This window comes from Chaetodon trifascialis, chromosome 10 (genome assembly GCF_039877785.1).
Source record: "Chaetodon trifascialis isolate fChaTrf1 chromosome 10, fChaTrf1.hap1, whole genome shotgun sequence".
NCBI lineage: Eukaryota > Metazoa > Chordata > Actinopteri > Chaetodontiformes > Chaetodontidae > Chaetodon > Chaetodon trifascialis.
In genome coordinates this window covers 11,313,158-11,331,046 of record NC_092065.1, presented here as the reverse complement: position 1 = coordinate 11,331,046, position 17,889 = coordinate 11,313,158, and the positions used below count along the sequence as shown (strand labels likewise).

The 17,889-nt window shown below is 43.8% G+C and overlaps 3 protein-coding genes across 4 annotated transcripts; 1 reads left to right on the top strand and 2 right to left on the bottom strand.

The window, feature by feature from the left end:
• Nucleotides 1-1,189: 1,189 nt before the first annotated feature.
• man2c1 (mannosidase, alpha, class 2C, member 1) lies at nt 1,190-10,556 on the top strand. Its single transcript, XM_070973020.1, has 26 exons — nt 1,190-1,362; nt 1,959-2,084; nt 2,349-2,472; nt 2,572-2,642; nt 2,732-2,909; nt 2,996-3,185; nt 3,474-3,580; nt 3,668-3,778; nt 3,865-3,957; nt 4,072-4,188; nt 4,268-4,363; nt 4,465-4,610; nt 4,933-5,056; nt 5,213-5,334; nt 5,441-5,526; nt 5,610-5,756; nt 5,855-5,934; nt 6,551-6,645; nt 6,730-6,834; nt 6,931-7,087; nt 7,192-7,335; nt 7,460-7,569; nt 7,666-7,745; nt 7,835-7,977; nt 10,063-10,166; nt 10,264-10,556. Exons 1-26 carry the CDS (start codon nt 1,262-1,264, stop codon nt 10,373-10,375), a joined length of 3,069 nt encoding a protein of 1,022 aa, XP_070829121.1. The 5' UTR covers nt 1,190-1,261; the 3' UTR covers nt 10,376-10,556.
• neil1 (nei-like DNA glycosylase 1) lies at nt 10,549-14,148 on the bottom strand. 2 transcript variants are annotated; one of them, XM_070973022.1, is made up of 10 exons: nt 13,859-14,114; nt 12,801-13,284; nt 12,599-12,718; nt 11,772-11,880; nt 11,583-11,676; nt 11,340-11,461; nt 11,225-11,252; nt 11,043-11,113; nt 10,765-10,969; nt 10,549-10,672 (listed from the first exon to the last, which is right to left on the bottom strand). In XM_070973022.1, exons 2-10 carry the CDS (start codon nt 13,253-13,255, stop codon nt 10,626-10,628), a joined length of 1,251 nt encoding a protein of 416 aa, XP_070829123.1. In that variant the 5' UTR covers nt 13,256-13,284; nt 13,859-14,114; the 3' UTR covers nt 10,549-10,625. The 2 variants fall into 2 exon arrangements, with proteins under 2 accessions (XP_070829123.1, XP_070829122.1); XM_070973021.1 differs by having other exon boundaries at nt 10,551-10,672; nt 13,789-14,148.
• A 62-nt stretch (nt 14,149-14,210) lies between these two features.
• Nucleotides 14,211-17,131, bottom strand: commd4 (COMM domain containing 4). The gene is made up of 8 exons (XM_070973019.1): nt 16,970-17,131; nt 16,614-16,685; nt 16,449-16,514; nt 16,318-16,357; nt 15,661-15,780; nt 15,038-15,118; nt 14,730-14,906; nt 14,211-14,612 (listed from the first exon to the last, which is right to left on the bottom strand). The coding sequence occupies exons 1-8, from the start codon at nt 16,970-16,972 to the stop codon at nt 14,572-14,574; spliced, it is 600 nt and encodes a 199-aa protein (XP_070829120.1). The 5' UTR covers nt 16,973-17,131; the 3' UTR covers nt 14,211-14,571.
• Between the last annotated feature and the right edge of the window lie 758 nt (nt 17,132-17,889).

The following is a 17,889-nucleotide window of genomic DNA, read 5'->3' as shown; positions in this document are numbered from 1 at the left end:
CTCTAATCCCCCTTTATTTATCCAACGTGATGTGGTGAGTTTCTTACGGAGAGCCCCGCACAGAAGCATCCAGGCAAACAATGAGAATCACAGGTCAAGTCCGACCATGGCACCCGTTCCCTTGGGCCGTCCTGGCATGGAAGGAAGCCCAGCCACAGTCCAAACAACAGGGGGATAGGAGTCGACAGACATCCCCGATGGTAGCGTGGCCTGAGAGGGATGGGCTACGCCACAATTCCACCAAGCCTGTACTTAGAGCTGCTCTATGGATTTTATAATAAAAGGGTTCTTGGCTTTGCACAAACACAAAAACACACAGTCCCTTCCCTGCGAATAATGCTGAGAAAAAAAAGGCTTTTGTGTTTGTCCGGCTGCACGTGGGCTGACCCCTAACCCTTGTCCGCTAGCCTGATCACAAGACTAACTCCCCAGCACTCCTGAGAGCTTCTCAGTTAGACTGCAGCTGGTACAGTTAACCACAGGATCACTGGAGAGTTACTATGTCGTCATCCTCACAGGGTTTCCCTTGGCCATGGTGTCATCTCCTCTGTCTTTATTACATTTGGATCATTTAAGATGCCTCTGAGTTTGTGTTCAGTGTGCAGTATTTGCATGCTTTAGATACTTTAGACTGACTAAACAAGCTCTCTGGTGACGAGGAACTGAGGAAAGAGAAGCACAGGGCGACTGACATCTGTCAGTCGTCCCGCAGAAGATTACTTTGCCTGTTAAATGTTGCTCATGCCCTCATTACACTGCTGACATCCTGTTGCCACTCCTTGTGCTAAACTCTAGCCGTTAAATTTATTAGCTGGTCAGGATTTATTTGTGCCACAGTGTTTTTTAGGTGTTACATTGTGTATAATAAAGTGTACATAATTGCTGTCTCAGAATAAAAAATAAAAATATTTATGTGTTTTTAATCAAAATGTCATTTTCATTGCCTTTTCCAAAATTCGATGGGAAACCTGCCTTTCAAGATCATATTTTAACAACATCCAAATAATTTCACCAGTTTGACCTGTTAAAACCATAAATATAGCCACTGAGTTCACCTGCCCCTCATGACGCCTGAGAGTCAAAGCCTTGTCCCATTGCTGGCACATGTTGAACAGGGCTGCCATCTAGTGGCTGCTTGCTTTAACTACAATCACAATAACTCTTTTACTTCCGGATCGTCTGAGGACTTGGAGTTTATCTTCCGTGCTATGAGAGCTCGCAGTCGTGAGGACCTGCAGGTGTTTCGTACGTCTTATCCGTCATGTATCATCAGCCTGTGCTGAAAAACAGGCGCAGTCTGCTCGAGAGAGCAGAGAAGTTTATCTCTGATATTTATTTCACAGACTGCAACCTGAGAGGACGGTAAGGCTTCTTTCATCAGCTGCACAGACCCTCACTCCTGACTGGACGGTGCACACAGCGTGCAGCTGTCTGGTGGGTTCTACAGAGGGGCGTTTGACGTAAATCACAGTAACTGTGCATTATTCTGCACACAGTGTTTCTTTGTAGATTATTAGCAGTTAGAAAACAGTCTGCAAGTGAGTTTCAATGAAAAACAAAACAAAAATAACTGTCAATCACTGCAATCCCTACAGGGAGTCCTCAAGTTATTACTGACCTCAACATACTTTGCATGCAATTAGGATTTTTTTTTCTTCTGATTTGTCTTTTAGGAATATTGCATTGAGGTCTAGGTGTGCTCTACTCTGAAGCTGATCACCTTGCAGACTGCTTCAAAGGAAAAGTCTGCATGGTGCCCACAGTCGTTCATCTGCTGTGTAGTTAATGTGTAATGTTATTGCATACTGCCCATTTATCAGATCTGGTCAGAGCACCATCGACAGTGTGAATGTGTTTTAGAGTTTAAGGTTAGAGTTATTGTAAAAGCCCATTGAGACAAACTGAGCAATATGCAGCAATGTGAATAAGTGTGACTTTTCAGTGATTACTTCTTGCAGACTGTATGGAGACTCTTGCCCGCTGGAGTCTCTGTCCTCCTTCTTGTCCTCTAAACGGATCCCATTCACAGAAGCTTCCAAGCAGCATTTTGCACCTCATAAAGTGGGTGATACCTTTGGACCTACGTAAGTAATACTGTCAGAGTCCCTCAGATCTTGGCATGAATCCAAGCTTGATGTTCAAGGTTCATTTATCACATACTCACCATGACTGTGCACTGTGAAGTGAAATGCTTTGCTGTCCCCTTCAGTGCTGTGCATGGCATAATAAATATATCAAATATTCAGACATACAATATATATAATAAGAAAATATATGCAACAAAATAGGCTAATATGCAGGATAAATATTAAATATGATACAAATAATAAGGAGGAATATTGTTGAAGGTGGTGGACTTGCTGGTTCAAATTGACCCTGAAAATCCCTGAATCCTGGAGAGGGAAAGAGGTTCATCTGCTGTGGGAAAGTGATGGAGAAGCAATGGTTTGGAGAGATGAACAGCCAGTTCAGGTGATCAAGCAGCAGTTTTACTGAAGTCGGATTCGGTTAAAGTGTCTACATTCTACTCTGAACCCATGGCTAGGTTTCATGTGACGTGTTGACTTGCAGGGCCTGACTAAAGAGGGTGAAAAGACGAGCTACATCCTGTCTGACTGTCTGAAAGATGAGGAGCCACACAGGTCAGTCAGCCGCTTCTGTTACCAACGTTGCTTCCTGAGCTTTTGTGCACCTCTCAGCTAAAGAGTTCATATGTTCTCTTGTTCTCCAGTGTCACCCTTTATGTAGAGGTGGCCTGTAATGGGCTGTTTGGAGCTGGTCAAGGGTCCATGATTGCAGCTCCAGATCCAAACAGGAATTTTTCTCTACAAAGGGCGGAGCTGGTGGTGTTTAACCGGGACGTACGGGAGCTGCTGACTGATTTTGAGATGCTGATCGACATCGTGAAGGTGCGGTCACACAGAACAGCACAAGCTGTGTTCGTGTAGTGAAAACGAACGTAAACTTCCCAAGAGTCTTTTCTTTTCCTTCACAGGAACTCGGAGAGGAAGAGCAACGAGGCTACCAGGCGCTCTTCACTGTCAATGAGATGGTGAACCTGTGCGACCCCACCGATCCCAGCTCTTTCTCCAAAGCACACAGTCTGGCTCACAAGTTCTTCAGCCAGCAGAACGGACAGAGCCAGCACACCGCTCATGCCATGGGTCACTGCCACATAGACTCAGGTCTCAGTTTAGCTTCTGTTAAGGATTTTATCTTTATTATGTGAGTGTTGAAAACTGAAAAAAAGGTGGTGTTGAATGCCTGATTTCTAGTCTTCTTCACTTATTCATTAATTAGATATTTACTGATTTAAATCAGAGTTTTGCCAACGTTTGACCACATTATTTAGGCAACATTCTCAGGTATCATCTACTAAAAAAAGGCCCCATTTTTCAAGTAGAAAATGCATGTAAAAATCTTGCAATATCAGTTTTTGTCAAATGTGCTAATATTTATGACTGTATCTGCAGCTTGGCTCTGGCCCTACGAAGAGACCATCCGCAAATGTGGCCGAAGCTGGGTGACAGTGATCCGTCTAATGGAGAAGAACCCAGAGTTTGTTTTTACTTGCTCTCAGGTAATTCCCTGCTACTACAGTTTTGTGTGAGCCATAACTGTTCTACAAGTCTGAGCAGTCCTCTCCAGTGTGCTGCTTTTTGTGCAGGCTCAGCAGTTCCAGTGGGTGAAGAGCTGGTACCCAGGACTCTTCTCCCAGATTAAGCATTACGTCAAGAAAGGCCAGTTCATTCCAGTTGGAGGAGCGTGGGTGGAAATGGTAAACCTGATCTTTCTGCCATTCAGCCCTTTTAATGAACATGAGGTCCCACATTAAGATGCACTAATTACACGTTTGCCTATCAGGACGGCAATCTGCCTTCAGGTGAGTCCATGGTGCGGCAGTTCCTGGAGGGTCAGCGCTTCTTTAGCCACGAGTTTGGGATCCATTGCAAAGAGGTGGACATTCATCACAGATCTCTGCATAGTCTGAGTTGACCTCCATATTTAATGTCTGTATATTTGCGGCTACTTTTTCATCATGAATGCATAAAATAGGAATCTTTTCTGTAGTTCTGGCTTCCGGATACGTTTGGCTACTCGGCCCAGCTTCCTCAAATAATGCAGGGCTGCGGCATTTCCAGTTTCTTGACACAGAAGCTCAGCTGGAACCTGGTCAACAGCTTTCCTGTAAGTAAAGCACAAAGGCACAAAGTTAAAAAAAAGGTTCCTTTGAAAAATCTTAAGTTTTGATTTCTGTTTCTAACAGCACAACACATTTTTCTGGGAAGGTCTAGATGGCTCCAAGGTTTTAACTCACTTCCCACCTGGAAATTCCTATGGAATGATGGCCAAGGTCGAAGACGTGAGTTTATAGGACACTAACGTGGTGAATGTTGAGACTGCGAAGAGAATATTTACAAGCCTCTCAAAGCTGACTCTCGTCTGGGTTTTCTCTGCCCACAGCTGCTGAAAACTGTGAAGAATAACAAAGACAAAGGCAGAGCCAACCACAGTGCAGTGCTGTTTGGTTTTGGTGATGGTGGCGGTGGACCCACACAGCTCATGCTGGACAGACTGCAGCGGGTCCAGGACACAGATGGACTTCCCAAGTCAGTTCCTGTCCGACACTCAGCACTCGTCAGTCACGATGACTGAGCCCTAACTGAGGCAGAAACACCACCCAAAATGAATGAGTCATGACATTTTATATTCAGCTCTTGGGCACTGTGGGGTTTTCAGTGAGGTGTGTCAGTATGTAGGCAGTAGACTCCAAGGGTTGTAAAAGCAGGATATTAGTGATCCCTGCTGATGTCTGTGTGGTGTTTTTACAATACTAGTCAGTACAGTCATGTTTTAGTCAGAGAGAAATACAAAGGTGTAACCAGAGACGTCATTGGTCGCTTCCATCTCCAATTCTTGTGCGTTTCTCAGGGTCCGGATGACCAGTCCTGACAAGTTTTTCTCCCAGCTTTGGGCTGAATCACCTCTGCTATGCACATGGACCGGAGAGCTCTTCCTTGAGTTGCACAACGGGTCCTACACCACACAGGCACAGGTCAAAGTCCTCATTATGAGAGGAAATGAAACTCCATCATAACAGTCTGATAACATTTCCAATTTGTAGCTTCTTTGCAGCCACATCCATATTTGAAGCATTGTAGTCCACCACAAGCTCATTGTGTTATTTTAACACTTGCTTTGCTGTTTCCAGATCAAACGAGGGAACCGCCAGTGTGAGACGCTGCTGCATGACGTTGAGATAGCGAGCAGCTTGGCGCTGTCTCTGGACAGGACATTTCAGTATCCTGTGGAAAAACTGCAGGAGCTCTGGAGGTCCAGACACACATATCCTATCATAGTTTGACAATGAGGATGAATAAATAAATGGTGTCTGTTGTTGCAGTATTAAAGTGGTTTCTTTGTTTTTTTTCCCAAACAGGCTGCTGCTTCTAAACCAATTCCATGACGTGATTCCCGGCAGCTGCATCGAGATGGTTGTGGAGGACGCACTCAGATATTATGAAGGTACAGTTTGTCGCAGCGTTGCAGTCAGAGCCATATTGTTGTGTTGTTTTCCAAAATAATAAGTACATTAAACTGTGTTTTAGATATCCGCAGTGATGGCACTAGACTGCTGCATCATGCCTGTGGAGCCTTGGGGTCAAAGGGCACCTCTGCTGGTGTGTTCAACTCTCTGCCATGGGAGCGGCAGGAAGTCATCCAGATTGAAGATGGTGTCGGTAAACCTGGTCTGGGTATGTTTGTTATTTAAATATATATTTACAATTTTTATGTCGTGGCCTTCCAAACTACAGCTGCACATCTGTGCTCTGTGGCATCCATTGTTCTGCAGCTCTGGTCAGAGTTCCCAGCATCGGTTTGTCTCCTGTCGAAGACACACAGCCTGTGACTCAAGTCTCTGTCTCTGTTCAAGTATGTACTATGCAACTCATTACCTCCCACTTCCAGTTATGTTTAAGTCTCACTAAATCATGATGAACTCAGCTGTGGCTTCCACACAGGGCTGCGGTGGTCTCGAGGGGGCGTGCAGGGCAGGGCAGGGCAGGTCTAAGACAGGCTTCACTGGATTGAAAAAATACTTTAAAAAAACCTCCTGATCCCAGTAGAGCCACCACCCTCCTACGGGTCCGGGCACAGCCAAAGCAGATTAGCCCAAAACAGTTGAGTGACTAGCCGATATTATCTGGAAACGATAGGATATGACACACCCCTAATCAGTTAGAAAGACACACATACACATACACATACACATACACATACACATACACATACACATACACATACACATACACATACACATACACCCTCCCTTGTTCCCTCTGTTTGGATGCATTTGTCATAGGCATATGTTGCTTGTAAACCTTTTCCTCCGTCTATTTCTATGTATTTTATGCCTCTACCTGTGTGTATTGTCCCTTTGCACCCATGTAAAAAACAAACGTGTGTACTGCATATAGAGAGAGCATTTAATTAATTTAGCTTCACTGTAATTTCATTTGACTAACTAAGACGTTGTGGAACATTACAGGATGACGGCACCGTCCTCATGGAGAACGGGATTTTACAGACTTTCATAAACAAAGATGGCACTTTGATGTCACTGAATTTGATCAATGCTAACAGGTACTGTACTGTGTAGTGTGTATTTTCTACCACAGCATCAATATTAATGAACTAACATCTGTCTCACCACTCTTTGTGTTTCAGGGAAGCCATCTCTGACAGCTGTCATGGGAACCAGTTTGTCATGTTTGATGATGTCCCCCTGTACTGGGATGCTTGGGATGTAATGGACTACCATCTGCAGACAAGGTGCCAGTCATTACTGTTATTGCATGTACACAATATGCTATTTTGAGGTGTTGTGGATTTGAATATCAAAGCATGACGGCAGAAATGATCCTATAGGAAGCCGGTGCTGGAGGTGGTGCAGCCTGTTCGTGTGGTGTCCACAGGTGGGCTTCGAGGCAGTGTCCGCTTCACCCTGAGGATCAGTGATAAGAGCACTATCACGCAGGAGATTGTCTTGGACGCCATGTGTCCTTACATCAAGTTCAACACAGAGGTAACATTTAAGATACCTGGAGAAATCTGAAGAGTGGCTGATCCGATAGCTGATAACTTCTTCAATACCCAAAAAATGCACAATGTTGCATCCTCCGATTTCAGGTGGAGTGGGCAGAGTCTCACAAGTTTCTCAAAGTGGAATTCCCTGTGCGAGTACACAGCCCTAATGCTACATATGAGATCCAGTTTGGCCATCTGCAGAGACCCACACACAGAAACACGTCATGGGACTGGGCCAAGTTTGAGGTACAGTGTCCTGTTTTGGCCCCCGCACGGCTAAACTGCAGGTCAGCCAATGTCAGTGGTGCTGTTCCAACAAAAGTAATGCTCCTGAAATGCTTTGTTTTTTCCATCATGGTGGCCACCGCAGGTTTGGGGTCACAAATGGGCCGATCTGTCAGAGCACAACTTTGGAGTTGCACTGCTGAATGATTGCAAATACGGCTATTCAGTCTACAAGAACACCATGACACTGTCACTGTGAGGTCCCCCGCTGTTCTTATACAACAGTAAAACAAGCAATTCATGCTAAATTTAAATAATACATGCGTCTAACAGCTGGTGTCTGTGTCTTAGATTGAGAGCGCCAAAGGCCCCCGATGCCAATGCTGATATGGGAACGCATCATTTCACCTATGCTGTCATGCCACACACAGGTAGGATTTGACCGTTTTGTTCTCGTTAAACCTAAAACTCTGACCGTGAACTCACAAGTTCATCACCAGTTTTCTCTGTCGTAATGTAGGATCGTTCCAGGATGCGTCCATCATCCAGTGTGCATACAACCTCAACTTCCCTTTGAGGTCAATCCAGTGCACTCCTGATACCGTCCCTTGGAGTGCTTTTTCCGTCAGCAGCGCAGCGGTTATCCTCGAGACCATTAAACAGGTATCCCATTACAGGCTGAGCTTGACCTGGCTTGACTTAATCCACTTAGCCCGTTTAATGGCCATTTACTATATTTACCATGACACTCTTATTCTCTGCTTGATTGTCTTTGGTATATTTTATGTCTCCAGGCTTGTTTCTCTTCTGATTACCTGATTTGGACTTGTGTTTGATTTTTACTTGCCTGATTTGACCTTCGTGTTGCTCACTGTGAGGCTGCCTTATGGCCACCCGCTGTCTCCACTTGTATCTGGAGTGTGCACTTGAGTCCATTCTTTTTATCCACTTTTTGTAACCACTGCACAAAGGAGGTGGTGACGTTCCTCCGCTGTGTTTATTCTAACTTTGTGAGAATAACGTATGAAATGCCCACATAAAACCGCATAAGAGAGGCCTTTCTGCTTGCCCTGTGCTTTGCTTCCTTTCTTTTGCTGACGTCCTCGTTTTTTCTGCCAAAAGCTACAGAGAGTGGATCCTGGATAATTATAAATCACTCGGACTTTAATCTAAAAAAGACACAGAAGGCTACCACCATGTTTCTTTTTATCACTTTTACTACTTCTACAGTATTGTGCAAGCATGAACTCAGTACAGCACAAGCCTCAGGACGGAGACAAGACAGCAATACCCGTGAGCAACTTACTGAGAGAGCTGCACAGATTAAAAAAGAAGATTGAAATACTGCATCAAATACAGGAGAATGAGTGAAACCCTGACTCTGTAGCAGCTACTGTACAAGGTGCTGACATCAGACAGATTTTTATACACAGGATTACATCAGCTGTAGAGCGTCCTGTCACGGATTTGGCTGACACGCTGCCCTGGATGTGTCCTAACGCCACTGGATCAGCTGTTGAGGCTCCACAACCAGCCTTCTTTGATGAGGCCTCTTACTGGCACAGCAGCAGCGCCAGACCACGAGCATCAGCTCCAGCCAAGAGCTGGTCTGACGTCGTTCGCCGCAAAAGCAAATCCAGCAAGACATTAAATTAGAGGTCACCAATGCTCAGTCCACCACCTGAACTCTCAGTGCAGAACAGGTACAACTCACTGACTCTGAACAATGAAAGGTGTGCTGATTCTAACCATGTTGAGCACAGGGAAAAACTAATCACACCACTGACATTAAGGCTGAACGCCAAGAAATAGCCTAAAAAGCACTGCTAGGCCAAACGCTAGAAGAAGTATTGGTACCTCTGCAACTGATGGGCTGAGGGCCAGAGGAAAGACCGGACACCATCTGACTGGGGACAAAGCATGTCATGATGGCCAAGACTGAAAATCTAAGTGACAGATGTGTCAGGGAGCTAATGCACCTGTTGACTTATATCCTCTCTACACTTCCAAATAACAGGAAGATCATAGCTCAGGCTGGGTCTGTTGACGTTCTGTGAAGTAAAACAGGCTCTGAGGTCCTGAAAAAAGACTTTTGCCTGCTAATGGAGAAGCTGAACATCTGTCAGTCCCAACATGTATTAATTTCAGGCCTCATTCCAATTATGGGGAAATTAAACAAATCCTAGCCCTGAATACATGTTTGACATTAGTGTGCCTCGCCCATGCTGTCTTTTGGAACCGTAAAGATCACTTTCAGCCTGATGGGATGCATCCAAACATCACAGGAATGCACTGATAAGCAGAAAGGCCAGCTAACAGAGGCAAACAGCCTGTATCTGTCCACCCTCGTCCAGTCCAGCTCCACTTTACTCGAGGCATTCAGAGGACGTCTCTGTCCTAGTCAGGGGTTCTGTGCCCCCCTTCCCTCCCTCCATCACTTTCACCAGGGACCAGACATCGCTCCACCTCACCTCCACCACAATCACAAATCAAGCAAGGTCAAACATATTGTAGCAGTGAAATGAGCTCTTTTAACGTCAGATCATTGGCTAACAAATCGTTTTTGGTTTATGATCCCATAATTGAAAAGTATTAGCATTTAATAATAGCATTTCTTGTTGTACATTTACTTTATGTCCCAGTTTTTTTGTTTGTTCTTCTTGTCTCCTCTTGATACCTGTAATCAGTTTGCTGCATTTCTTGTATGAAAGGTGGCATATAAATATAGTTTATTGTTATTATTAACAGGCCGAGGATAGGAAGGGGGCACTTGTAGTCCGTCTCTATGAGTCGCATGGGAGCAGCGTGACTGCAATTGTCTGCACCACCCTTCCAGTCAGGGAAGCCTGGCAGTGAGTATTTCTATTTTTATTGTATTAGCTGCTGTCTGCCGTCTTTAATGGTCTATTGTCTTCTAAGAATGAAACTTTTTATTCTCCCCGCTTTCAGTTGCGATCTGTTGGAGAGACAAGACGCCAGCCAGCCAGCACACATGACATCAGAGGGAATCACTGTGAACTTCAGCCCCTTTCAAATTGTGTCACTTCTCCTCATCTTGTGACGCTGATGGCATTTTACGAGGTGTCCGCGTGGTCACAAGTGGAGTAATAATACAATATTTTAGCTCGAAGGATAGAAAACAGAAATGCACTAAAATGTATCCTGTGCCATTCTATTGACAGTTTAGTGAAGGGCATCTTTTTGAGGTACATGACTACAATAAAGAGTTGCAGAACTTTTGCAGAAATATGTTTTATTTAAAAACGCGTATAAAAACATAGAAACAATACAAGGGTCCCTCCTTTCTGTTTTTATTTGCCGCTCTGTCTGGTCACTCTCGTGCTCCGCCTCTGTGGACCTGCAACAATGATGACAGCAAGATCAAAATTCCTTCAATTCTGCCCCCTGTAGAAAGAAAAGGTTTCATTTTGACTCATTATCATGGCTCACATGTAGCTGTTGGCTCTGCACTGCTGCTCTTCCTCTTACGTGCAGCTGTTTTCTTTTCATGCTTCGACGTGTTTACTTCTGTCTTTCTTCTCTTGGATCCGGCTTCCTTCGGACGTGCATCCTTGTTTTTCTTTGGTGTTTTGGCCACAGTTTCCTGTTTGACCACACTTTTCTTTGTATTGCCTGCTGAGCGAATCCTGGCCACCTAATGGAATCAGACTGATGTTAAGAGTTACGTCTTTTCACTGTTTGTCGAGCAAAAACGTTGCCGCTCATACCTTTTTCTTGTCTGTGTAATCATGGTCATCTTCTTTCTTTACCCTCTTTTTTGACTTGGGTGACTTTAAATCTGTTTTTTGACAAAGATGCGACATGATTTTAGGCAGATACAGCAGCTATTTTCAGATACGTTCCTGCTGATGTTCCCATGTGATGTTCATGTACACAAAGTATTACGTACCTTTCGGCACCATGGGGCCTGGATCTCCCTGAAATTAGAAGAGTGGGTATTAGTATCTATGATGTGCACAATCCTGTGCAAAAAGGCTAAAACACAGGATTTTCCTTAAACTCACTTTGAACCACATAGTTCTGCCGTTGTGGTCCCGGATAGATTTCATTCCATCCACGTAGTAACACTGCAGCCATGCCTCAAAGCCAGAGTAGTCTGCCTTCTCAGGATCGTAGCCCTTTCCACCTAAGTCACGTGTCAGAAACAGGCAGCAGGAAAATCGATTTTTTTTTTTCACTCAAAAGCGAACAGAATCTTCGAGCATGAGTTTCACAGCAGACTAGACAGTAAACACATGATAGCCCACCTAGGCTCACCACCTCCAGAGGTACTATATTACACAGCCTCAGCAGGTCACCCATCTCCCCTTTCAGCCTCTTCTGTGAAGCTCTGTCTGTGGTCTTAATAAAGAAAGGCATTGTTAGAAAATGCAAAGCGGTTAGGGTTGAGTGTCTGATGACCTGAAAAATGTGCATCTCTCTCCGGGTTCTTTTACCTTTGTGTCCGCTTTCTCATTTTTCACAGGCTTGTCATTTTGGCATAAATCTTCTGACTCAAGGCCTTCCAGCACAGTCCTGGCAGGCACAAAGGGTGGGATGTTCAACCTAAAAAAGATTCACAACTTCAGGCTCATTCTTCTGTACGGCAAGAAAGCTCTTTTGTTGTGCGAGTCTGAATCATTACGCCTCCCCACGGGCAGCGAGAAACCAAGAAGTGAAAGAAAGTCATTCATTTCATATCAGAGGGAAACAGACCTTCAAACACAAGAGAGCTGGAATTGTGTTTTGCTCTTTTCTTCAAATCAGAACAGGAAAAGGAAAATCTGGTTTAGTTTCTTTTTGAACTGTGTACAGGCCGACTGTTAATCAAGGTGTATGAGCAGCAGGCGGTCTGCCCTGTGTGCATGCCTGTGTTCTTTCACTTTTTGTTCTTTGTTACCACTAGTTACCTCCGGCAAGGTACTGCAGATGCAAACTAGCCATTACGGTTGCAAGGGTGTGATTTTCATGGTATCACACAATGGAAGCGGAACTCATTGGGGTGGTTTTTATGAAAGAAAGCATTGTAAAATTAATTTTTTTTAGGGTTTTATATAGTTGGTTCTATTTCAGGACTTTCTATAGACTAAACAATAAAGCAATGTAAGAAAAAAGAAGATTAATCCATAATTAAAATAACCATCAGAAACAGCGCTATTTCTCATGCAGATCATCATAGCTGATACCTAATCCCCTTCCAGTAAGGTCAGTATCTGTGCATCCCCACCATGGAATTGTAGAATGTGTCATTTGACTAGCTCTGAGGGTTGTGCATGTTTGTCACCTGAAAAGGATTTCAGCCCTCAGATAGTTCCCGATACCGTTGAAGTACTTCTGATTGAGCAGGACTTCACAGATGGGCCTGTCGAAGGCGCGGTCGGACAGGTGCGACACCACGTTCTCCCTGCAAAGCGATTAACTGGTCAGCGTGACAGCGATGGTTTGGCTGAGCAGACAACACAAGTGACGCTCTCGGCATTACTAACCTGAAGCTCTCGTACTCAAACATGATGCAGGGCCCTCTGCCAGCCTGCCACGTCCCATTGGGATGCCAGCTGCCAAACCTGCGTGCATCCACAAAGCTCAGCACTCTGCAGGGCTTCTCTTTGGAATAAAAACGCAGGTGGGCATGTTTGGGCAGCTCATCCTCTGGGGTGAAGCGGAAATAACCCGACATCCCAAAGCGAAAGACGACATCCATGGGCTGGTCTGCCTGTCCTGCCCTCGCTCTCTGTTTTGGATCATCGCTCTTCATGGGTGTCAGTGTGAGCATCACTTCCTTCCCTCTGGAAGTGGCTGTGATGCGATACGCCTCACAGGTGAAGGGCACATCGGGATTCTTGCTGACCTCAGACTTTCTGACCGGCCCAGTAAACACCACTCCATTACACATTTTGTTCACGTAAAGGCTTGCCAGGTGGAGCTCTGGTCCCTCAGGCATTTTGTTGGAAGAATGAAGCTGTGCTGCAACTGCAGAGGACAAAATGATTGAGCAATTGTTACATCACTTACACATGCTGGGTATTTTTAGAAGATTATTCCAGTATTTTAACACTCAATGTATTTAAATTCTAAGATCTTGATTTATGTTCCTGTTTTTCAGAGAGTGATGAGGTTTGTTTCCGGACTTGTGACCTCAGTATGTCTGAAAACATCACGCACACACAACAAAGCATGCAGTCTACCACACAACACGCTCTCATACCTTTAGCAGTGCATTACAGTCATTCGTAGACCACACAACGTGATGCACAACAATGCTTAGACTTCACACCACACACATCCAGCCAGACTACATAATGTGACACGCGGCCTTTGATCTACCCACATCATGCATGTCTTGAGTGTATTTTAAACCATCTCCGCCAGGCTGAACAAAACATTGTGTTTTGCATTTCGCACAAGTCAAAACAAGGAAATAGTAGACAGGTACACTGCTGAATGCAAAGGGCCACTGAGGGTCGAACAACTTACCCAAACCAAGAAATAGACCTCACCAGTGATAAACTAGTCGCGTTAACAGACTTAAAGTACAATTATTAACCTGCGCGGTTTGTCGTGCTCCTTTGCGGTCTGCAGGGCTGCAGCAACGGGCAGGCATGGCACACACCACACGGCTCTTACAACACGCATGTTATCAAACATGTTGTGTAACGTTCCTTTCGTCACACGGAAATGTCGCGAGATCTGCATGATTTCGTTACTTAGAGTCAAGTATTAATCACGTATTTCGGATCTAAGCGAGTATTTTTGTCATGTTCTCCAACAACGCACTGAAAACAACGAGACAAAAAGTAACCGGGCTTTCCGAGCAAACACTGTACACGAGCCAACAATCCAGCACAGTGCATGCTGGGATATGTAGGCCTTACAGAAACAGGCACAGACATAAAAATCTCAGTGTTTCACATTTTGCTTTACATTTTATTTTGTTATTTAGGGGCACATGAAGGTAAAAACAGTTATCAACGAGCAACAATTATCAACAGCATCAAAAATGAGTGAATTAATATACAATATTTTACAAAAAAAAAGAGTCCAATCAGTATTCTTGATTCAGTGATGAATCACTCAGTCTGGAAACACTTCCACCAATTAATGCAGATGCATTCACACGACCAATGACATGACCAAATTCCTACAAAAATACTACACTGTACACTGTACAAGGTGTAAGTATGGTACTTTTGGCAGCCGATCAGCGTCATTTGTTTGACTCTTGATGGGACACTGAGGTCCGACATCAATGTCCTCTCTTCACTGCAGTGCATTCATCATAGTCTGGGCCTGTTTGAGCTCTGCAGAAAGACACAGAGGGAAAGAAGTATCACAGCATCATTCTGGCTAATACATTTGTCTCAAACGGAAAAAAATGTGAGAAAAGCAGTGTGGTGTTGACAATATGCAGAACTAACCTGCAAGCAAGACTCTGAACTTGTCAGCAGAAACGGAAACAACAGTGGTCTGTGAGGAGCCTGACTCTGCTCCTTGTGTCTGCAGTCTAAGCTGAATCACTGGCTCATTCACCTCCCTCAGCTCGCTGGAGCTCAGAGTGTAGTCGACGCGCCAGGCCACACTGTCCAGGCGTCCCACTGAAAATTATTGCAGAGCAGAATGGACGCCTCGGTCAGTGCTGAGTCAGACACATCACAGAAGACAGCTCTCATCATCAGTTACACTTGTCTTCGACTTTGAAAAGGGCAAGACAGACTGAAGTACTTACGCCTCAGGCTCGTCTCTCTGAGTTTGTCTTGCAACGCGGAGTGCTTGTCTTCATATGATTTGCAGAGTCCCGTTGTGTGTTCTAAAGAATGGATGTTTGTGTAATTAAGAGTCAAGCAGAGATTTATTTCAAGGGAATAATCGCACAAAAGTGTTTCAACCCAGACTATTAGCTGAAGACATTAATGCAGCATTAACCGATCAATAAGAGAAAAAAGACATGGCCACAAAGTAACTGAAAAGTAGTTAACATCAATCAAATAAAGTGGATATCTTCACAACGCTGAAAAAGAAAACACAGTCTTAAGCTGGCTGAGAGTCAACTGTGACTGTTTTATACTATTAATGCACCAAAGTCACAATGCACCACCACTGCATTTCCTCTTTGCACATTGTGTGCATACTGTGTCCCATTCAAGTGCCAGCTGAATTTTATGACGCTTAAGTTACATAACTGACAACGATACAATGCAGTAAGCTCCAACAATAACACAACAGGCTGTGATTTGGGGCCTGTATATTTCTGGAAACGAGGCCATTGTTTAGATTTTATCGGTTTGGGCTTAGAATATGCAACATAATCATCATTTTCTTATCAAACACAGGGAACCCCAGTGGACTAACCTTTAGGCAGACCGAGCTGCTGCAGCTCGCTGGACAGAGATTCACTGTCGACATCATGCTTTGCTGCACTGGACAAAATGAAGCTGAGCACGGCCACACTAGCTTTGATGTCCCCACTCTCTGCAAAATGGATTGTCATGAATGCATGTTTTATAACAAAGCAAGTTTAATTGTTAAAAGGCTTTTTTGATTATGAGCAGGATTGCAGAACCAACAGTAGTGGAATATAACTATGTGCATGTACATCATATTTACATTTGAGGCAAATACTCTGCAGTACATTTCACTCCACTATATCTATTTGACAGCTATAGTTACTAGTAACTCTGTGGAGATTAAGGTTTTGCACGCAAAACATGTTGAGTTTATAAAACATGATGCATTGTTGTAGATTTAACTCCCCAAACAGCATTTAAAGTCGACTCCCCTTTACCAACTAGAGCTGTAAAATGCTGCTTAAATAAAAGCATTATATAACAATCATTATTATACTCGCAGTGGCCATTTTTCTGCACAGCCAGTGCTTTTCCTTTTGATACTGTAAGTGCTATTTTCTTGTAATACTTCTGCATTTAAGAAATATTTTCTCTAGTTGTAATGGAGTACTTCAAAACAATATGTCTTCTACCATGAGTATAAGAAGTGAGGGAGACTTACCAAACTTTGCATCTGCAGTAAGCTTTGAAACCTTGTCGTACTACAAATAAGTAAATAAAACACAGCACTAATCAGTGTTACTGCATTGTGCATATGACGAGCGATTATGCGGAATTATGTTAAAATCTTACATCAATGCCTTCCCCAAGCAAGTCCTTCAGCACTTGAGCACAGAGGAGTTTCATTTTGACGCTTGACTGTTACATTAGTGAGGCAGAGGACAGGCGTATTAGTAGAAAATACTCAAAAACATAATACTTCTTTATTTTAAGTGTTGGGCGTCTGTAATTACTTACGATCTTCGCTAATGTGCTAATTTCGGCAAGTACCCAATCAGGGCAGTCCAAATCTCCACAGAAACGGAACCGCTACGACAGACAAGACACCACAAGTGTTGTTAAGTGTAACGTTACTATAACAAAACACCGTAACCTCAAACACTGTAACGCTAGTATTCACATTAACTATCCATCATTCAAAGCTACTAGCTAAGCATGCTAGCTAGCTACTGAAAGCCGGAGTAAACATCGAGTGCTGAGGTGAATAATTACCTAAAACATTTATAACTCAAGCGACTAAATTGTTACATAAATAAACTGGCTTCTAAACGAGCAAACTAGTGTTAAATTATACATTTCTTAAATGTGTTTACCATGGCTGTAAGTCTGCTGAGCAGCCTCACGGGGTAAAACAAGCTTCAGAGGCGGAAGTTTCAGCTTCCTCACATCTGATTGGCCGATGGAAATGAGGGGCGGGGCGCTCCTCGTCTGGTAGAGTTTATGGTGCTGATGTTGCATGACATCGTCGATAACTCCTGTTTGTACCATATGTGTTTTACAGCAAGTCAAATAATAAAAGTCAGCAAAGTCACATAGTCACAGCAAATACCATCATTTAAGAAAAAGTCATACAACAGGAGATCTTAAGAGGACATTTAAACCGTGACACTTAGTTTTGCCTGCATAGGGAATTCCACAGCTGACAGCAAAGACTGAGTCACCTTTGGTAGCAGGTTGAAACCTTGATACCATTAGTAGGATCTCAACGAGCCGTCAGGGTCATAGGGAATTAGCAGATCAGAGATATAAGCAGGAGTCTGAACATTTGAGGTTTTAAAACCAAGTTCACAAAACTCACATGTAGCCAAAGAAGGGCAGCAAGAACTGGCATGATGTGGTCTCTTAGTGGGAGTTAAAAGCTGAGCAGCAGTGTTTTGTATAAGGTACAGTCTTTGGATGTTTTGTCTGCTGATACCTGAATAAACTGCAGTAATTGCAGCAGTTCAGTCTGGAGATAGGAGGAGATAAAAGCACAGCCAGGCTTTTCTAAATCCACAGAGGAAAGGAATAAGCTGATCTGGGTGAAGTGTCTCAGTTGGCCAAAGCAGCACTGCAGCACTTAAGGTACCTGCACCAAAAGACAACTGTTAGTCACAAAAAGTGCTTTGCTTTCAGGCCTCTTTTCTTCTTCTTCTTTAAAAAAAAGTTTAATAAGACACCCAAACAGGAATTGTTACAAATAATACATTAGCTCTGTTTGGGGTCCCAGCTGTAAAACATGGTTAAATACAAT

Coding starts and splice junctions, on each gene's coding strand:
- man2c1 (XM_070973020.1), top strand. CDS start 1,262: ATGTATCATCAGCCTGTGCTGAAAAACAGGCGCAGTCTGCTCGAGAGA. Junction 1,363..1,958: donor GACTGCAACCTGAGAGGACG/GTAAGGCTTCTT, acceptor TACTTCTTGCAG/ACTGTATGGAGACTCTTGCC. Junction 5,935..6,550: donor AAGTCTCTGTCTCTGTTCAA/GTATGTACTATG, acceptor GGAACATTACAG/GATGACGGCACCGTCCTCAT.
- neil1 (XM_070973021.1), bottom strand. CDS start 13,255: ATGCCTGAGGGACCAGAGCTCCACCTGGCAAGCCTTTACGTGAACAAA. Junction 11,881..12,598: donor AGGGCTGAAATCCTTTTCAG/GTGACAAACATG, acceptor AATCTTTTTTAG/GTTGAACATCCCACCCTTTG. Junction 11,677..11,771: donor ATGAGAAAGCGGACACAAAG/GTAAAAGAACCC, acceptor TTCTTTATTAAG/ACCACAGACAGAGCTTCACA.
- commd4 (XM_070973019.1), bottom strand. Junction 15,119..15,660: donor GCAGCTCGGTCTGCCTAAAG/GTTAGTCCACTG, acceptor TCCATTCTTTAG/AACACACAACGGGACTCTGC. Junction 14,613..14,729: donor GTTCAGAGTCTTGCTTGCAG/GTTAGTTCTGCA, acceptor GTCTTTCTGCAG/AGCTCAAACAGGCCCAGACT.